General features: G+C 39.5%; 1 protein-coding gene across 1 annotated transcript; it reads left to right on the forward strand.

The window, feature by feature from the left end:
- The first annotated feature begins 973 nt into the window (after nucleotides 1–973).
- Nucleotides 974–1,700, forward strand: LOC112582096 (peptidyl-prolyl cis-trans isomerase A-like). The gene has a single exon (XM_044936887.1). It carries the CDS (start codon nucleotides 989–991, stop codon nucleotides 1,481–1,483), a length of 495 nt encoding a protein of 164 aa, XP_044792822.1. The 5' UTR covers nucleotides 974–988; the 3' UTR covers nucleotides 1,484–1,700.
- The last annotated feature ends 18,056 nt before the right edge of the window (nucleotides 1,701–19,756 follow it).

Below are 19,756 nucleotides of genomic sequence, written 5' to 3' on the forward strand. Positions count from 1 at the left end.
GTTTCTGAAGCTCAGTTTCCTATCCATGAAATTGAGATAATAAATGTCTTTAATTTACAGGGATGCATCCCAAATTGAAACAAGTAACAGTTGGAAGGACTTTCTGCACAAAGCATTGTTAATAGTAAGGTATTACTGTAAGGTAAAGGTCTTTCCAGTACTAAATAAAATAAGTTTCAAATCTCCACTTCTTGTTCACACAGTGAGGGATTTATCTGTTTTTGCCCTGCACATTTTTTTTTTAGCTCATTATCAGATTGTGATTTGCTATGATCTCTCTACCGTAGACAAGATTATTTGCTGGAAAGATTAGAACTTGCTCAATTTACAGCTGCCCATCAAGATATGTGCACCTTGTCTAGTATTTTAAAAACCAAAGCTGTAGCCTGCAACCAAAGTTGACCCCACCAATCCTGAGGGGACCTGTAGAAATGGAGACAGAGCATTTTTGTCAGAACAAGGGACACTTCTAGCGTTAATAAACAGAAGCCAGTGCTAAATGCCTTGCAGTAAGCAGCTTACAGTGAAGAACTGTTCCACCCACATGCCAACAGTTCATAAGAATTCTCTGCCCAGCCTCAAGGAGAGACTTGCACTGAAAAGTTGAGTGGGTTGAGTGTGGAGATTCCTTAAAAAACTGGAAATAGAACTGCCTTATGACCCAGCAATCCCACTACTGGGCATACACACCGAGGAAACCAGAATTGAAAGAGACACATGTACCCCCAATGTTCATCGCAGCACTGTTTATAATAGCCAGGACATGGAAGCAACCTAGATGTCCATCAGCAGATGAATGGATAAGAAAGCTGTGGTACATACACACAATGGAGTATTACTCAGCCATTAAAAAGAATATATTTGAATCAGTTCTAATGAGGTGGATGAAACTGGAGCCGATTATACAGAGTAAAGTAAGCCAGAAAGAAAAACACCAATACAGGCCTTGCAGACGCCGCCACCCCGGAGCTTCCTTTGCTGTCTAGCCATGGTCAACCCCACCGTGTTCTTCGACATCGCTGTCGATGGCGAGCCCTTGGGCCGTGTCTCTTTTGAGCTGTTTACAGACAAAGTTCCAAAGACAGCAGAAAACTTTCGTGCTCTGAGCACTGGAGAGAAAGGATTTGGTTATAAAGGTTCCTGCTTTCACAGAATAATTCCGGGATTTATGTGCCAGGGTGGTGACTTCACATGCCATAATGGTACTGGTGGCAAGTCCATCTATGGCGAGAAATTTGATGATGAGAATTTCATTCTGAAGCATACAGGTCCTGGCATCTTGTCCATGGCAAATGCTGGCCCCAACACAAATGGTTCCCAGTTTTTCATCTGCACTGCCAAGACTGAGTGGTTGGATGGCAAGCATGTGGTCTTTGGCAAGGTGAAAGAGGGCATGAATATTGTGGAAGCCATGGAGCGTTTTGGGTCCAGGAATGGCAAGACCAGCAAGAAGATCACCATTGCTGACTGTGGACAAATCTAATAAATTTGACTTGTGTTTTACTTAAGCACCAGACCATTCCTTCTGTAGCCCAGGAGAGCACCCCTTCACCCCATCTGCTTGAAATATCCTATAATCTTTGTGCTCTTGCTACAGTTCTTTGGGTTCCATATTTTCCTTATCCCCCTCCAAGTTTAGCTGGATTGCAAAGTTAAATTTATGATTATGAAATAAAAACTAAACAATTAAAAAAAAAAAAGAAAAACACCAATACAGTATACTAACGCATATATATGGAATTTAGAAAGATGGTAATGATAACCCTGTATGCAAGACAGCAAAAGAGACACAGATGTATAGAACAGTCTTTTGGACTCTGTGGGAGAGGGAGAGGGTGGGATGATTTGGGAGAATGGCATTGAAACATGTATAATATCATATAAGAAATGAATCGCCAGTCCAGGTTTGATGCAGGATACAGGAAGCTTGGGGCTGGTACACTGGGATGACCCAGAGGGATGGTACAGGGAGGGAGGTGGAAGGGAGGTTCAGGATGGGGAACACGTGTACACCCATGGCAGATTCATGTTGATGTATGGCAAAACCAATACAATATTGTAAAGTTTAAAAATAAAATAAATAAATAAATAAAAAGAAAAAAGGAAAAAAAAAAAAAAAAGAAAAGTTGAAAGGTAAGTTTGGCTCATAAGGTATATGCAACTCAGCCATTTAAAGAGGGTTGTCCTTCAATCAAAAGACGGGCAGAAGCTCTAAATAAACCTTGCTCCAAAGAAGATGTACAGGTGGACAACAGGAACGTGAAAAGATGCTCAACGTTGCTAATTATTAGAGAAATACAAATTAAAACTACAATGAGGTATCACCTCACAACCAGTCAGAATGGTCAATATTAGGAAAGGGTGTGGAGAAAAGGGAACCCTCCTACACATTTGGTAGGAATGAGAATTGGTACAGCCACCATGGAGAACAGTATGGAGGCTCCTTAAAAAACTAAAAATAGAGCTACCATATGATCCTGCGATCCCACTCCTTGGTATATATTCAGAGAAAATAATAATTTGAAAATATACAGGCACCCCAATGTTCATTGCAGCACCCCAATGTTCATTTGCAATAGCCAAGACATGGAAACAATGTAACTGTCCATTGACAAGAAGAATGTATAAAAAATGATGTGGCATACGTATATACAATGGAGTATTATTCAGCCATAAAAAAAGAATTAAATAATGCCATTTCTAGCAACATGGATGGACCTAGAGTTTAGAAATATCAATAACCTCAGATATGCAGATGACACCACCCTTATGGCAGAAAGTGAAGAGGAACTAAAAAGCCTCTTGATGAAAGTGAAAGTAGAGAGTGAAAAAGTTGGCTTAAAGCTCAACATTCAGAAAACGAAGATCATGGCATCGGGTCCCACCACTTCATGGGAAATAGATGGGGAAACAGTGGAAACAGTGTCAGACTTTATTTTTGGGGGCTCCAAAATCACTGCAGATGGTGACTGCAGCCATGAAATTAAAAGACGCTTACTCCTTGGAAGGAAAGTTATGTCCAACCTAGATAGCATATTCAAAAGCAGAGACGTTACTTTGCCAACAAAGGTCCATCTAGTCAAGGCTATGGCTTTTCCTGTGGTCATGTATGGATGTGAGAGTTGGACTGTGAAGAAGGCTGAGCGCCAAAGAATTGATGCTTTTGAACTGTGGTGTTGGAGAAAACTCTTGAGAGTCCCTTGGACTGCAAGGAGATCCAACCAGTCCATTCTGAAGGAGATCAGCCCTGGGTGTTCTTTGGAAGGACTGATGCTAAAGCTGAAACTCCAATACTTTGGCCACCTCATGTGAAGAGTTGACTCATTGGAAAAGACTCTGATACTGGGAGGGATTCGGGGCAGGAGGAGAAGGGGACGACAGAGGATGAGATGGCTGGATGGCATCACTAACTCGATGAACATGAGTCTGAGTGAACTCCGGGAGTTGGTGATGGACAGGGAGGCCTGGCGTGCTGCAATTCATGGGGTCGCAAAGAGTCGGACATAACTGAGCGACTGAACTGAACTGAACTGAGGTAAGTCAGCTAAGTCACTTCAGTCGTGTCCTACTCTGTGCGACCCCATAGACGGCATCCCACCAGGCTCCCCCGTCCCTGGGATTCTCCAGGCAAGAACACTGGAGCGGGTTACCATTTCCTTCTCCAATGCATGAAAGTGAAAAGAGAAAGTGAAGTCACTCAGTCATGTCCAACTCTTAGCGACCCCATGGACTGCAGCCTACCAGGCTCCTCCGTCCATGGGATTTTCCAGGCAAGAGTACTGGAGTGGGGTGCCATTGCCTTTTCCGGAGGTAAATCAGAGAGAGAGACAAATATTATATGATATCACTCATGTGAAATCTAAAAAAGATGATACAAATGAACATTTTTATAAAACAGACTCACAGACATAGGAAATAAAGTTATGGTTACTTTATTTATATAAAGGGGCTAGTGAGCATTTGGAGGGGGGGAGGGATAAGTTAGGAATTTGAGAATAACATATACATACTACTGCATATAAAATAGATAAACAACAAGGTTCTACTGTACACCACAAGGAACTCACTCAATATTATATAATAACCTATATGAGGAAAGAATCTGAAAAAAGAATATATATGCATTATATGTATGAAATATATGTTTAACTGAATTACTTTGCTGTACACCTGAAACCAACACATTTAAAATCAGTTATACTTCAATAAAAAAAAATTTTTTAATAAAAGAGGATTGTTCCCTTCAATGAAGTTCCTTTAGGAAGTGGAACTCTTATTCCAAATATAAATCCAGTAGTTTTAACCTTTTTTTAAAAAATTAGTTTTTCAGAATTTATGCCCCTCTCTCCCGAGAATTATTAAGGCTTTCTATTTTCCTTTTTCATTCATCTTAATGGTTAATAAATATTCATGCTTTGGGAGTAGTTGTAATTTCTGAAAATATTCAAACCCTATCCCAAACACCAGGAGGTGAGGGTGGGGGGTGTTTGGCGTGTAAATGAAATATGTCTAAAAAATGACAAGACTAGCTTTTGTTCCCTTCTGTGGTTTATTTAAAAAGTGATGGTCTGAAATGTAGCCACTCCTGAATAATCAAGACTTGGCCATTCTTTCTGTTGGAGTTAGGATGACCACCAAGCAGCCACATTATAGGTGATTTTTATTTTCCTATTAATATACACTTGGATTTCTTACTTTTTCCATAATTAGCATATATTACTTTTATAATAGGGAGAAATCAATTTGAGTCATAATATAATAATTTTCTCACTATGTTTAATTTTTCCTACCCCACCCTCCTCTCTTCCTTCCACAGGAGAAGGGGACACACCATTCTGAGAGCTCACATTACCTACCACTCACCACCATGGGAGAATGACTTAATAAAGAAGGATACATTTACTCACTGGGAGGTTACCCAGTCATTAATAGGATCATTTTGAAGACTGTGGAAACATGGTAGCATGTATATTTAACACAGAATGCCAAGTGAAAATTTCAAACTATAAAATAATAGATACATAATGATTGCAATGATCTAGAAACTGATGCATATGAATAAAAAGTTTTCAAAAATAATAGACAAAAATTAAAATATTACTCATAGGTCACAGGGATTATGGATTGTTTTTTTTAATCAAAATTGTCCTAGATATTTTTATATCACCTTTTCATTTACACATATTTCAAATGTAAAAGGGAGATATCTGTGTTCCTTGTGTTTATTTCAATTGTCCCAATGAAGCATTTTTATAATTTAAAAATACACAGTGATTGGTAACCTGCTGCTGCTGCTGCTGTTGCTAAGTCACTTCAGTCATGTCCGACTCTGTGCGACCCCATAGATAGCAGCCCACCAGGCTCCCCCGTCCCTGGGATTCTCCAGGCAAGAACACTGGAGTGGGTTGCCATTTCCTTCTCCAATGCGTGAAAGTGAAAAGTGAAAGTGAAGTCGCTCAGCTGTGTCCGACTCTTAGTGACCCCATGGACTGCGGCCTACCAGGCACAGTCCATGGGATTTTCCAGGCAAGAGTACTGGAGTGGATCGCCATTGCCTTCTCCAGATTGATAACCTAGTGCTAAATAATACATATACGATGATTTCATGATTCATTTTATCCAAAAATTATAATTAGTGAAACATAATGTCTTATCCTTTGCAACCTTCCATTTTACCTTCTATGGAAAACAACATTTTCTTTGTCTTCACTGTGTCTGGATAAAGGCTGATTGTTTGTGGACTACTTCGTATCTATGGATATTTGAAAAATAAATTAAGTGATTTGATAATGAAGATGCAAGGCTTTTACCTAGTTTTTTGTTGTTTTCCCTTGGAGGACTTTAAATACTCCAAACAATCCACCTGAAAAAAATAGAGGCAAACATGACTGACTTTGAAAAGATCAAAACCCAAATCAAATTATTTGTTCTCAATATTATCACAGGTATGGTTTAATTGCAAATAAAAAAAAGATAATGATTTATGAATCCATTTTCCATAGTATTGCTAGTTTCTCTCCTGTCTCTGTGAGCTCAGAATAGTGTAAAATTTGGGGCCTTTATTTTTCTCTGTTGAAACTGCAAATAACTAGAAATGGATGTCCTTTTATTGTAATTCACTATTTGGAAAAAATCATATGGTAATGTCCCTATTAACAAAGAAACTATGAGTCAGACCCATATTTTCCTGGCAGAAACCTCATTACCAAAGGTAGAGATAATAGCCAGGACAAGAGAATGGATCCAGAGTATGGATTCCCCCCTACTGTGTACCCCTGCAAAATCATTCCCCACTTCTCACCTAACTCAGATATCTCCAAAACCTCTTAACAAGGTGGTAAGGAGGCAATAACTCCTACATAGGCACAGTTCCCCATCCACCAGAGATCTCAAGCTAAGACTCCCTTCGCCTGTAGTTGCCACCACCCTGACCCAGCTGCAAACTGGCATTTCCCCTCAATGCCTTCTGTACCCAGGAAGATTGCCTATAACTATGCTTTCTTCACTCCTTCACTCCCTCAAGAAATATCTGTTGAATATCTACCTCCTGCCATGTTATCAGATGTCCATCTAGGTTTCCTGAACCTTACAGTTTACACAATTTGTAGGGCTATTTGGGGGGGTTCCCTGGTGGCTCAGAGGGTAAAGAATCCGCCTGCAATGCAGGAGACCTGGGTTCGATCCCTGGGTCAGGAAGATCCCCTGGAGGAGAGCATGGCAACCCACTCCAGTATTCTTACCTGGAGAATCCCATGGACAAAGGAGCCTGGTGGGCTACGTTCCACGGGTTCGCAGAGTCAGACGTGACTGAACAACTAACACTTGCACTTACTTGCACTTGCAGGGCTATCTTAAGAAAAAGATGTCAATACAAAAAATACCCAAAAATGTCAATACAAAATTGAGTAATTAAATATTTACTTAGAATTTAGACATCACAACAAATCATAAATTTGTAAAAGCTGAAATAGCACTAACATTACAAAATCCATAAAAATAACATGCTGTTTATGTTAACTGCATGACATATCTACAATTTCCCACTTTTAAAGCTGCATACTCTTTGATCATCTTTTCACATGACAAAGATTTTATATTGATAATATAAATTTCCATGAAGAAAACAGAAAGATAATTCAATCTTTCCTCTGTCTAGCATGATGGTTCAAATTTTGTTTTTATTATTATTGATAATTTTGAAAAGTTTTGTTCATCAACACAAATCTTCATTATTAATATCATATAACTGTAAATTTACAGTTTTTTAATGAAAATAAGAAAATTCTGTCAAGTTTCTCTCATACATGACCTGTAAGATCTGGGAGAATTTTCTACAGATTAGCTTCTAGTTGTGTAGATTTCAACCTTACTTCTCCTGTATGAATCACATACTGCCAAGTGATCATTCATATCATGGGTTACACATTCAAATCATGATATGACTTCTGAGCCTGCGTTTTCATGCCATGGTGCCAGGTGAGATGGCACAGTGAGTAGTAATGCAAACTATTCCTATGCCTTCTAGGTAGTTATAATTATAATCCCAGGTGACTGCAAACAGCATAAACATATGACATTAACCCCAACTAAAAGTAGCCTCACTTCCGCAAAGTTGCGGTCATATAAAATGAGTACGCCCTAGATATCTACTACTTCAGCATAGTGTCTATAGCTAAAAATACCATATACTGTGTACTAAAATACTTGTTAAGGTAGATCTTATATTAGGTGTTTTTATGGTCATCATCAGCCTCATAAACAAAAAAGAAAGGAGGAGGGAACTTTTGGAGGTGATGAATATGTGTAAGACACAGATTGTGGTAATGGTTTCATGGGTATGTACTTACTTGTAAACTCATCAAGCTGTACACATTAAATATGGATAGCTTTTTGTGTGTCAGTAAAATCAGATCTCAGTAAAATGGTTTTAAAAAATATATTCCCACTGTAACTCCCCCTTAGCCCAACCCCCATAATACCTGCAGCCTCTCAAATGCCACTCTACAAAAAGGCAGGTATGATGGAGAAGTCAAAACGGAAAGAGAGTGTCTTAATTATTTTCAAATTCTGCAAAAATATATGACCATATGAACATATTGCCTTGGGAGGGAACCATGTAAATGATGGGCCTTGATGTTTATTTCTAATTTGCTTTATGGTAAATCTGCTACTACTTATTATATATATAAAATTTTCTATCTCTGTCCACTGTGGGAGCCTAGCAACATTAACATCTTAGCATCAGTGAACATACCTAGTTCCCAGATCTTGGTGCTTTAAATATTATTCTCCAGTAAATGGAGAGAAAGGGCTGATTGTAGACCCAGGAAAAGGAAAAAGACAAGATGAGTCTGGGATATCTTATTATGCCAGAAAGTAAGAAAGTATCCCCAAAATGACAAGGGCGTGTCAAAAGGACATAGGAACTACCCTGAAGTGGTTCTCATTGACAAAATCTGAGAAAATTTGAACATCAAAATAATGATCAGATCAGATCAGATCAGATCAGTCACTCAGTCGTGTCCGACTCTTTGCGACCCCATGAATCCCAGCATGCCAGGCCTCCCTGTCCATCACCAACTCCCGGAGTTCACTCAGACTCGTGTCCATTGAGTCAGTGATGCCTTCTAGCCATCTCATCCTCTGTCGTCCCCTTCTCCTCTTGCCCCCAATCCCTCCCAGCATCAGAATCTTTTCCAATGAGTCAACTCTTCGCATGAGATGGCCAAAGTACTGGAGTTTCAGCTTTAGCATCATTCCTTCCAAAGAAATCCCAGGGCTGATCTCCTTCAGAATGGACTGGTTGGATCTCCTTGCAGTCCAAGGGACTCTCAAGAGTCTTCTCCAACACCACAGTTCAAAAGCATCAATTCTTTGGCGCTCAGCCTTCTTCACAGTCCAACTCTCACATCCATACATGACCACACGAAAAACCATAGCCTTGACTAGACAAACCTTTGTTGGCAAAGTAACGTCTCTGCTTTTCAATATGCTATCTAGGTTGGTCATAACTTTCCTTCCAAGGAGTAAGCGTCTTTTAATTTCATGGCTGCAGTCACCATCTGCAGTGATTTTGGAGCCCAGAAAAATAAAGTCTGACACTGTTTCCACTGTTTCCCCATCTATTTCCCATGAAGTGATGGGACTGGATGCCATGATCTTCGTTTTCTGAATGTTGAGCTTTAAGCCAACTTTTTCACTCTCCACTTTCACTTTCATCAAGAGGCTTTTTAGTTCCTATAGCAACATATAATTGTTTGTAAAATAGAAATTCATATTTTTATACCATATTTTTATAAATAAATAGAGAAGAAAAGAAAGCTGCTCCTTATAGAAGAATGCTAACTAATAAAGGGTAGAATTAGAAAATCATCATTGAAATAGAATATTTACATAGTCTCAAAGTATCTCCCCACAAAATATTCATTTATAACAAAGGGAAAATAGTAACTTTTTAGTAAAGAAATCTGATAGATATCACCTTAACAAGTGATTAAAGGTAACATCACTAGTAATAGGACAATTTAATGTACCTCCTGATATGATAAACTGAGAAAAATGTGACATTACTTCTATTATATTTTTGCCCCAGAATTCATAAGTGGATCTACTCATAAGGAAATATCAAACAGCCCATATTGAGAGACAGTCTACAAAACAAATGACCTGTACTCTAAAAAGGTCTAAGTCATGAAAGACAAGGAAAAACTGAAAAAATGTTCTAGATTGAGCAAAACTAAAAAGATGTGACAGCTAAGTATAACACATAATCTTGGATTGGATCCTGGACCAGAAGAAAAAGTGTATTTTATTTATTAACTAACTGATTGCTATAAAAAACATTATTGTACCATTGGTGAAATTCAAATGGAGTTTGTGGTACACCTGAAACTAACACAGCTTTGTAAGGCAACTATACTCCAACAAAAACAAAACAAAATCACCAAAAAGACACCCAAGAAACAAATAGAGTCTGTGGGTTAGATGGAAGTATTTTAAAAATGTCCATTTTCTGATTTTGATGGTAGCACTGATTATATATGAAAGTATCTATGTCTTTTTTATGAAATACACACTGAACTATTTGGGAGCAATGGGCCTATCATGTTTACAACTTAAGATTAGTTTGGAAAAAAGTAATAAAACATATTTTTTTAAAAGAGAGAATGAGGGAGTTCCCTGACTATCCATGCATGCAGTTTCAATCCCTGGTCAGGGGAACTAAGATCCTGCAAGCTCGTGGTACAACCAAAAAAATAGTAATAATAATAAATAGAGAATGATAAAATGATACAAATAATTAGGGAATCTAAATGAAAAGTATATGGACCTGTTGGTACTATACTTGCAACTTGAATGTAAGTTTGGAATTATTTCACAATAAAAATTTAAGAAAAAACCAGCTGCATACACATTTCAAAGTATTACATAAAGGAGTGGGATGTCTTCTTAATCAAACTCAGTTCAGTTCAGTCACTCAGTCGTGTCCAACTCTTTGCAACCCCATGAATCGCAGCATGCCAGGCCTCTCTGTCCATCACCAACTCCCAGAGTTCACCCAAAAGCATGTCCATCGAGTCAGTCATGCCATCCAACCATCTCATCCTTTGTCCCCTTCTCCTCCTGCCCCCAATCTTTCCCAGCATCAGGGTCTTTTCAAATGAGTCATCTCTTCGTATCAGGTGGCCAAAGTATTGGAGTTTCAGCTTTAGTATCAGTCCTTCCAATGAACACCCAGGACTGATCTCCTTTAGGATGGACTGGTTGGAACTCCTTGCCATCCAAGGGACTCTCAAGAGTCTTCTCCAACACCACAGTTCAAAAGCATCAATTCTTCGGCGCTCAGCTTTCTTCAGAGTCCAACTCTCACATCCATATATGACTACTGGAAAAACCATAGCCTTGACTAGATGGACCTTTGTTGACAAAGTAATGTCTCTGCTTTTTAATATGCTGTCTATATTGGTCATAACTTTCCTTCCAAGGAGTAAGCGTCTTTTAATTTCATGGCTGCAATCACCATCTGCAGTGATTTTGGAGCCCAGAAAAATAAAGACAGCCACTGTTTCCACTGTTTCCCCATCTATTTCCCATGAAGTGATGGGACCGGATGCCATGATCTTCGTTTTCTGATTGTTGAGTTTTAAGCCAACTTTTTCACTCTCCTCTTTCACTTTCATCAAGAGGGCCTTTAGTTCTTCTTCGCTTTCTGCCATAAGGGTGGTGTCATCTGCATATCTGAGGTTATTGATATTTCTCCCGGCAATCTTGATTCCAGCTTGTGCTTCTTCCAGCCCAGGATTTCTCATGATGTACTCTGCATATAAGTTAAATAAGCAGGGTAACAATATACAGCCTCGACATACTCCTTTTCCTATTTGGAACCAGTCTATTGTTCCATGTCCAGTTCTAACTGTTGCTTCCTGACCTGCATACAAGTTTCTCAAGAGGCAGGTCAGGTGGTCTGGTATGCCCATCTCTTTCAGAATTTCCCACAGTTTAGTGTGATCCACACAGTCAAAGGTTTTGGCATAGTCAATAAAGCAGAAGTAGATGTTTTTCTGGAACTCTCTTGCTTTTTCCATGATCCAGCAGATGTTGGCAATTTGATCTCTGGTTCCTCTGCCTTTTCTAAAACCAGCTTGAACATCTGGAAGTTCACGGTTCACGTATTGCTGAAGCCTGGCTTGGAGAATTTTGAGCATTATTTTACTAGTGTGTGAGATGAGTGCAATTGTGCAGTAGTTTGAGCATTCTTTGGCATTGCCTTTCTTTGGGATTGGAATGAAAACTGACCTTTTCCAGTCCTGTGGCCACTGCTGAGTTTTCCAAATGTGCTGGCATATTGAGTGCAGCACTTTCACAGCATCATCTTTCAGGATTTGAAATCACTCAACTGGAATTCCATCACCTCCACTAGCTTTGTTCGTAGTGATGCTTCCTAAGGCCCACTTGACTTCACATTCCAGGATGTCTGGCTCTAGGTCAGTGATCACATCATCATGATTATCTGGGTCGTGAAGCTCTTTTTTGTACAGTTCTTCTGTGTATTCTTGCCACCTCTTCTTAATATCTTCTGCTTCTGTTAGGTCCATACCGTTTCTGTCCTTTATTGTGCCCATTTTTGCATGAAATGTTCCCTTGGTATCTCTAATTTTCTTGAAGAGATCTCTAGTCTTTCCCATTCTATTGTTTTCCTCTATTTCTTTGCATTGATCGCTGACGAAGGCTTGCTTATCTCTCCTTGCTACTCTTTGCAACTCTGCATTCAAATGGGTATATGTTTCCTTTTCTCCTTTGCTTTTCGCTTTCCTTCTTATCACAGCTATTTGTAAGGCCTCCTCAGACAGCCATTTTGCTTTTTTGCATTTCTTTTTCTTGGGGATGGTCTTGATTCCTGTCTCCTGTACAGTGTCACGAACCTCCACCCCTAGTTCATCAGGCACTCTGTCTATCAGATCTAGTCTCTTAAATCTATTTCTCACTTCCACTGTATAGTCATAAGGGATTTTATTTAGGTCATACCTGAATGGTCTAGTGGTTTTCTCCACTTTCTTCAATTTCAGTCTGAATTTGGCAATTAACTAGTCTACTTTAACACTACTACTACATTTAATTCATTAACTACTTTGAGTCAAAAGAGACCTCAAAGAAAGCCATTAATAACATAAAGGATTTTAACATAATTACAAAGGTCAGTATCAAAATATTGTTGCCCTCTTGACCTATTCTTAATCATACAGAACTTCTCCAACACTTCTGAAGTATAAAGTGAGCTATAACTGTTTCTGCAAAGTATGTCAATTAGCCCTGAGTTAGAGTTACTGGATTTATTAAGTGAACAATGGAGGTGGGTAAAATGTATTAATAAAAAATTGAGAATCTGATTGTAACAGTACATGCATGCTAAGTCAGTTCAGTTGTGTCCAATATTTTTGACCCAATGGTTACTCTGTCCGTGGGATTCTCCAGGCAAGAATACTGGAATGAATTGCCATACCCTCCTCCAAGGGATCTTCCCGAGCCTGGAATCAAACCTGGGTCTCTTTGGCATTAACTTTCAATGTTCCTTGACAAAAGTGTTAAAAATGAAGTCAAGGGATCTGTTAAAGACATAAATACACAAAAACTGATCTAAAAAAGATGGCTGACAAGTCTCAAGTATCTAGGAGAAAAGAGCTACAAAATATTATCATTACACTTATTAATAATTTTCTCAAGAACATAATTGTATTACCTCTGCAGTGTGGCCACATGGAGTAGGGCAAAAGAACAAGAACATTCTCTTAAGGGACTTCTCTCGTGGTTATAAAAGCAAAAACCTAAGATGGGACAGCAGTTTGGGACCTTATATCAACTCTCAGTATGTGTATCCTGTAAGGATATTGAGGATACAGGGGCTGGGAAGTTCCCATTTAAGAGATTAGGGCCTTTACAAGACCTTGATTTGACCAAAACTGGTTAGTGGCAGTTAGGGTTTTAAACACAGTCCTTCCCAATCCTGGCCTAGCCTTCTTTCTATGGCTACTCTGCCTTTCTTTCTTTTTTTTTTTTACTCTGCCTTTCTGATGCAAATAAATTATTTTTACAAATCAAAGGTTTCCTTTAGAAACCTATGACACTTGCGAAAAAATTTTAACCCCACGCCAAGTATAGAAGCTGGCATGAGTACTAAGCAGTGACAGTTAACTTGAGCACTGTTATTAGGGAAAGTGTTTAGGCCACTTCTTTCCTACCTCACTGAATGTTTACTCCCCAAATCTCAATAAAACAAAACTAAACGGAACCACCACCCATTTCCGGGATTCAAGTGGGAAGGACTAGTATCAATGAGCAACATCAACAGAAACCCTGAGATTCTCTTTGAACCATCACTCATCCGAGCCATGGTACAAGGAAAATCAGAGTCTTTTGTATAGGAGAGAAATCTCTGTGAGAAATATGCAGAGGAATCATTTCATTTCTTTGCATCTGCCCTCCTGGTGGGAGGTATCAGGCCTTGGGTAGCCCAGGAAGCTATAGGAAGCATATTACAGAGAGTTTAATTTATTCAAAGAAAATCAGAATCAACTAATCAGAAGGAAGGGGAAAATGCATTAATTAAACAGCTTTACTCATGCAGAAAAGCTGCCAGCATGAGCATTTCAAATTACCTGGGCACACCTAATGCATTTGCATTTGCTCGGGAGAAATGCGTTCTGCCCCACAAAGCCACGAACATTTCATAATTCCATTTGAGCGAATAACAAAAGGGAATTGACAGCTAAGAACCACCTTCCACACTTGGGGGCTATAGCCTTTTCCTAGGAATTTTTAGCTCATGCAGAAATTCTCTTCTTGACTAGATGGGGAGAGAGGAAGTTTAACGTCTTCTGTAAAGTAAAAGGCTAAAAAAGAACCCCCCCTCCTCTCCACCCTCCCAACAAAGGAGGCGGGGCCTTTACTGGCAGGAGGCTAACAGCATTCCTTTGTTAGATATTAACATAAAATAAGGCAGTAGAAATGGATGTCCATCAACAGAATTAGAAGGAACTAAGTAAGTTTTAAGAACAAAAGGTTTACTTCTTTAAATAACAGGAGTTGAGAAACAGCTGGGAATGCAGTTTCTTTCCCAGAGTGAAAAAAAAAAAAAACTATAAAGGGGTTCAATGTAATTGTGTTGCAATATAATTTTATTATTTCAGATTGAATGTGTATAATCATTCTAATGAAAATAACCCTATAGGCAATACTCAAACATATATATTTGTATGCTTTATCTTTCCTTTTTTTTCAGTTCAGCTTATTTGTCAAACAGTACAATATTTTATTTTCATATTTACTCCTGAGAAAACTTTTCAATGTAACATTTTAGCATGCGATATTAACCAATGAGATCTACCTTTAAATTCTTTCAAAGATGTAGTACGTTCTCTGTTGCTTTACTTTTTTACATCACAGTTTTCCATTTCATTTTGCACAAGAAAATATGCTACAGTTATTGGTAGGGTTTATTACTCTGGATTTTTACAGAAGAGAAAAATAGAAATCACCATTAGAAAAGTTCTTACAATTTTCCTTTCTACTTCAGAAAGGAAAGTGTTAATTTGAAATCCAAAAGCTCTACTAAAACGTGAGAAATACCCAACTTTGGTCTATTTCATGCATAATGCATACAGTTTCATACTAGAAAAAAAAAAACTTGTATTTGTTGTCAAGAGCCTATGAAGAAAAATTAGAATGGTAGATGGATAGGTAGAGATTTATTTCCCTGAAGTATATAATTTGTCATATAGTTCTTACTAAAATATTCTGTAGTTTTGCCTAAAATGCCTTATCTGTATGAATTGGGATCAAGCGTGTAACCAGATTGATTGTCTCAGCTTTATCTGTAAAAATACAATTTAAAAATGATCAAGGCTGAACTGTCAATACATATGCTGGACATTTCCTCTGGATCAAAAAGACTAATACAAGTTAGGCAGAAAGTAGGTATATGTTGCTGAGGCCTATGAAAAACCCCCATCTAGATTATGGATGTTTTTGGAAACCCAACTGCTACATTTTTACAAAGTCTGATCCCATTTTATGAAGCTCTTTTGTGCATCTTCACTCTGCTAACTAAAATCAGCTGCTTTTGTGGAGTATCTTTCCATGAATTCCTTTGAATGCAGTCACCATTTGTGGTAGATAACATACAATGATTTCAAATGCTAAAGGGCTTCAAGTCAGTGGCCCCTTAAATCGCAAACACCTTGGAGGACACTGCTGACTCTGTAGCCTAGGTTTCAATGCGTTTAGGACTTTCACCTGGAAAACAAGCTTGAGCAATTAAATATACTAGGGTATAAATATACTGGTGAGACGGGTGTGTGATATATGAATGAAAGCTCGAAAATTCAGTTTTAAATATCCTGATAAAAGAAACTACAAAGACATGTCATTGATCTAATTAATACTTGTTTGCACATTCCTTAGAGCGGTGCTTGAAGTATAATAGGATTTCTACAGGCCAAAACAACAAAAGGTGTAAACTGCCTTTTCAATTGCAAACTTTGTTCATTTATTCCATTGGTAAAAGTATGCAAATCTTCAGTCATTTTTTTGTTAACTGACACCAAGTCTTTCTCACTAAACTTTTTTTCAGAGACAAGGGTAAAGTTCAGAGTAAAGTCAAGCTTTTTCCCCTGAAAAAAAAAGGCAGTTTAAAGAAATTTCACTAAATCATCCCTGTCAATTAGAACCTGCCATTTAAATTCATTCTAGTGCCTGAGGTATTTTAATACCCCTGCAGATATGTATAATTCAGGAAGATTGATATGGGTATTCTAGAATCTGAACAGTATTTTCTATAAATGTTTGTGATACAATAGAAAATCAAAACGACAGCAACATCTTTTGTGAGCTTGCACAAACCAAATATCCATATACGTTGATTTAATTTCCTAGTAATTATTTCCCTAAGAATATAATGGGAGAATTAAGATATTTCACTCACTGTTGTAATTATTTCTAAAGGACACGTTCAGTGCTCAGTCGCTCAGTCGTGTTCAACTCTTTGCAACCACATAGACCATAGCCCATCAGGCTCCTCTGTCCAGGGGCTTTCCCAGGCAAGAATACTGGAGTGGGTTGCCATGCCCTCCTCCAGAGCATCTTCCCGATCCAGGGATTGAACCAGCATCTCCTGCATCTCCTATACTGGCAGATGTATTCTTTACCACTGAGCCACCTGGGAAGCCCCTAAAGGACAAAGTAAAAGCTAAATAGGAGGTGTTCAGTAAAATTTGAACAAGTGGCCAAACAGTCAACATAAAGAAGAAAGAATGAGGATTCAGCAGGCAAGATAAATGAAGGAAATGCAAAAGTAGGAAAGACAGAAAAGGAGGAGAAAATGTTATTTGTAACCATAAATCTGGTCATTTCTCTCAAGTATTTCAAATGATTATTTCAAGAAAAAAAATCTGATTTTATTAGTGTTGAATTCAAATCCCAATTTACATACACAAGTCATCTTAAAATGTACTACAGATGTCCAAAAAGTCAATGTTAATAACAAATTTAACTAGTTTTCACTCACGTAGACTGTACCAAATTCTATGTTATTAATGTGAATTCTTCCTCTTACCTGCACTCTAGGGTTTTATCTATAATTACCTCTAAGCCCCAAGTTGCATTACCTTAGTTAACTCAGAAGTTAATTTGTCTGTCCCAGAGTGGAGACTAAGCAGACAAGACAATGTCAGGTGGAAGGAGTTTTCCTATAGCCTCTTAAGCTAACTCCTTGGGGGTCTGTGAATTAAACTGCTGCTGCTGCTGCTAAGTCGCTTCAGTCGTGTCCGACTCTGTGAGACCCCAGAGACGGCAGCCCACCAGGCTCCCCTGTCCCTGGGATTCTCCAGGTAAGAACACTGGAGTGGGTTGCCATTTCCTTCTCCAATGCGTGAAAGTGAAAAGTGAAAGGGAAGTCGTTCAGTCGTGTCCGACTCTTAGCAACCCCATGGACTGCAGCCTACCAGACTCCTCCATCCATGGGATTTTCCAGGTGAGAGTACTGGAGTGGGGTGCCATTGCCTTCTCCGGTGAATTAAACTAAGAAAAGGCAAATTAACAAGAGAAATGGCATACAATTTTTCTAATATTTTACATGTATGGAGTTCACAGAGAAGAAATGAGACTCAAAGAAGTGGCTGGACACTGGGAATTATACACCATTTGAACAGAGGAAAGGGGAAGTTGGACTTCAAGGAATGATAAATTGTGAAGTGCCTTAAGTGGCCACTGTAGGTCCTTGAACAGGCATCTGAGATTGGTCTTTGGGGAGCAGAATCTTTCTGTGGCCTACAGGATGGCCTGGTGGGAAACCATACTAGCTGCCAGCACAGGTGTGAGTCTAGGAGGGAGGTGACGCAGTTCTGGGCTAAGGCCATAGCTGTGGGGATGGGAAGGAAGGATATAATTTTGGACAGCCCCAGCTCCTTCTGGCGGAGAAGGCAATGGCAAACCACTCCAGTACTCTCGCCTGGAAAATCCCATGGACGGAGGAGCCTGGTAGGCTGCAGTCCATGGGGTTGCTAAGAGTCAGACGCGACTGACCGACTTCCCTTTCACTTTTCACTTTCATACATTGGAGAAGGAAATGACAACCCACTCCAGTGTTCTTGCCTGGAGAATCCCAGGGACAGGGGAGCCTGGTGGGCTGCTGTCTCTGGGGTCGCGTAGAGTCAGACACGACTGAAGCGACGTAGCAGCAGCTGCTCCTTCTGGAGCCTGTTCCCTTTATGAAAAGGGAAGAATGACCCTGAAGGTGATCCAGATATCACCAGGGCTGCCATTCCCACCAGAGGCTGGGGAACAGGGCCAGTTCCTCCTAGGTTTCAAAGGGTGGGGCCACCTCTCCAGACTGGCAGGCCAGAGTCACCCTCCCCAAGTACCTCAGTGGCAAGGTCCCTGCAGGGACCTTCAGTAGGGCAGTGTTCTGTTGAGCCATGGGGTGACATGGCCACCCCAGTGGTCTTAGAGGACAGAGCGTTAGACTAAAGGAAATAATTCACAAATGTTAAAGTCTCATAGAATTTCCCTTACAAGGTTTGGGACTTGCTTGGGAACTAGCATCCCTTTCTTCCTTCCTTTTGGAATGTGAATGTCTATCTGTGCCTGTCCCATCACTGTATTTTAGAAGCGTGTAACTTGTTTTATTTCACGGGTTCATAACTGGAGAAGAATTTTGTCTCTGGATGAATCTTACCAGAAGAATATTTAGGTGAGATTTTGGACTTTTGATATTAGGGTTTATGCTGGAATGAGTTAAAATTCTGCGGACTATTGAGATGAAATGAATATATTTTACATGTAGAAAGGACATGAATTTGGGAGGGGGGGACAGAATGGTTTGGGCTACATGGGCTACATGTTTGTGCCCCCTGCCATGAAATTCATGTTTAAGCCTTAGCTCCCAATTTGATGAAGTGGGTCGCTTGGTAGGTAATTAGATTTAGACTAGGTCCTGAGAGTCAGACCCTTTTAAGAAGAGGAAGAGAGAAATCTCACTCCAGGAACACCCACCAAGTAAAGGCAATTTGAGGCCCTCATCAGATGCCAAATCTGCCAGCACCTTGATCTTAGACTTCCCAGCCTCCAGAGGCATGAGAAATAAACTTCTATTGTTTAAGCCACCCAGTTCAGTCCAGTTGCTCAGTTGTGTCCGACTCTTTGCATCCCCACAGACTGCAGCACTCCAGGCTTCCCTGTCCATCACCAACTCCCGGAGCTTGTTCAAACTCATGTCCATCGAGTCGGTGATGCCATCCAACCATTTCATCCTCTGTCGTCCCCTTCTCCTCCTGCCTTCAATCTTGTCCAGCATCAGGGTTTTTTCCAATGAGTCAGTTCTTTGCATCAGGTGGCCAAAGCATTGGAGTTTCAGCCTCAGCATAAGTCCTTCCAATGACTATTCAGGACTGATTTCCTTTAGGATTGACTGATTGGATCTCCTTGCAGTCCAAGGGACTCTCAAGAGTCTTCTCCAACACCACAGTTCAAAAGGCACCAGTCTATGGTATTTTGTTATAGCAGCCCAAGCAGAGTAAGATACTACCTAAATTACGAACTCCTTAAAGATAGACACCATGTTATACCTTTCTCTGTACTCCCATGGATGCCAGAAGAATGCTGGACACAGAGATGCCCTCAAATGTCTTGATTGATAGAATAATTGTAACACACAATACCCTCTGTAAATTAATTTTATGACCTAAATCTATTTTCAACACTGCTC

The sequence above is a fragment of the Bubalus bubalis genome, chromosome X, assembly GCF_019923935.1.
Source record: "Bubalus bubalis isolate 160015118507 breed Murrah chromosome X, NDDB_SH_1, whole genome shotgun sequence".
Lineage (NCBI taxonomy): Eukaryota > Metazoa > Chordata > Mammalia > Artiodactyla > Bovidae > Bubalus > Bubalus bubalis.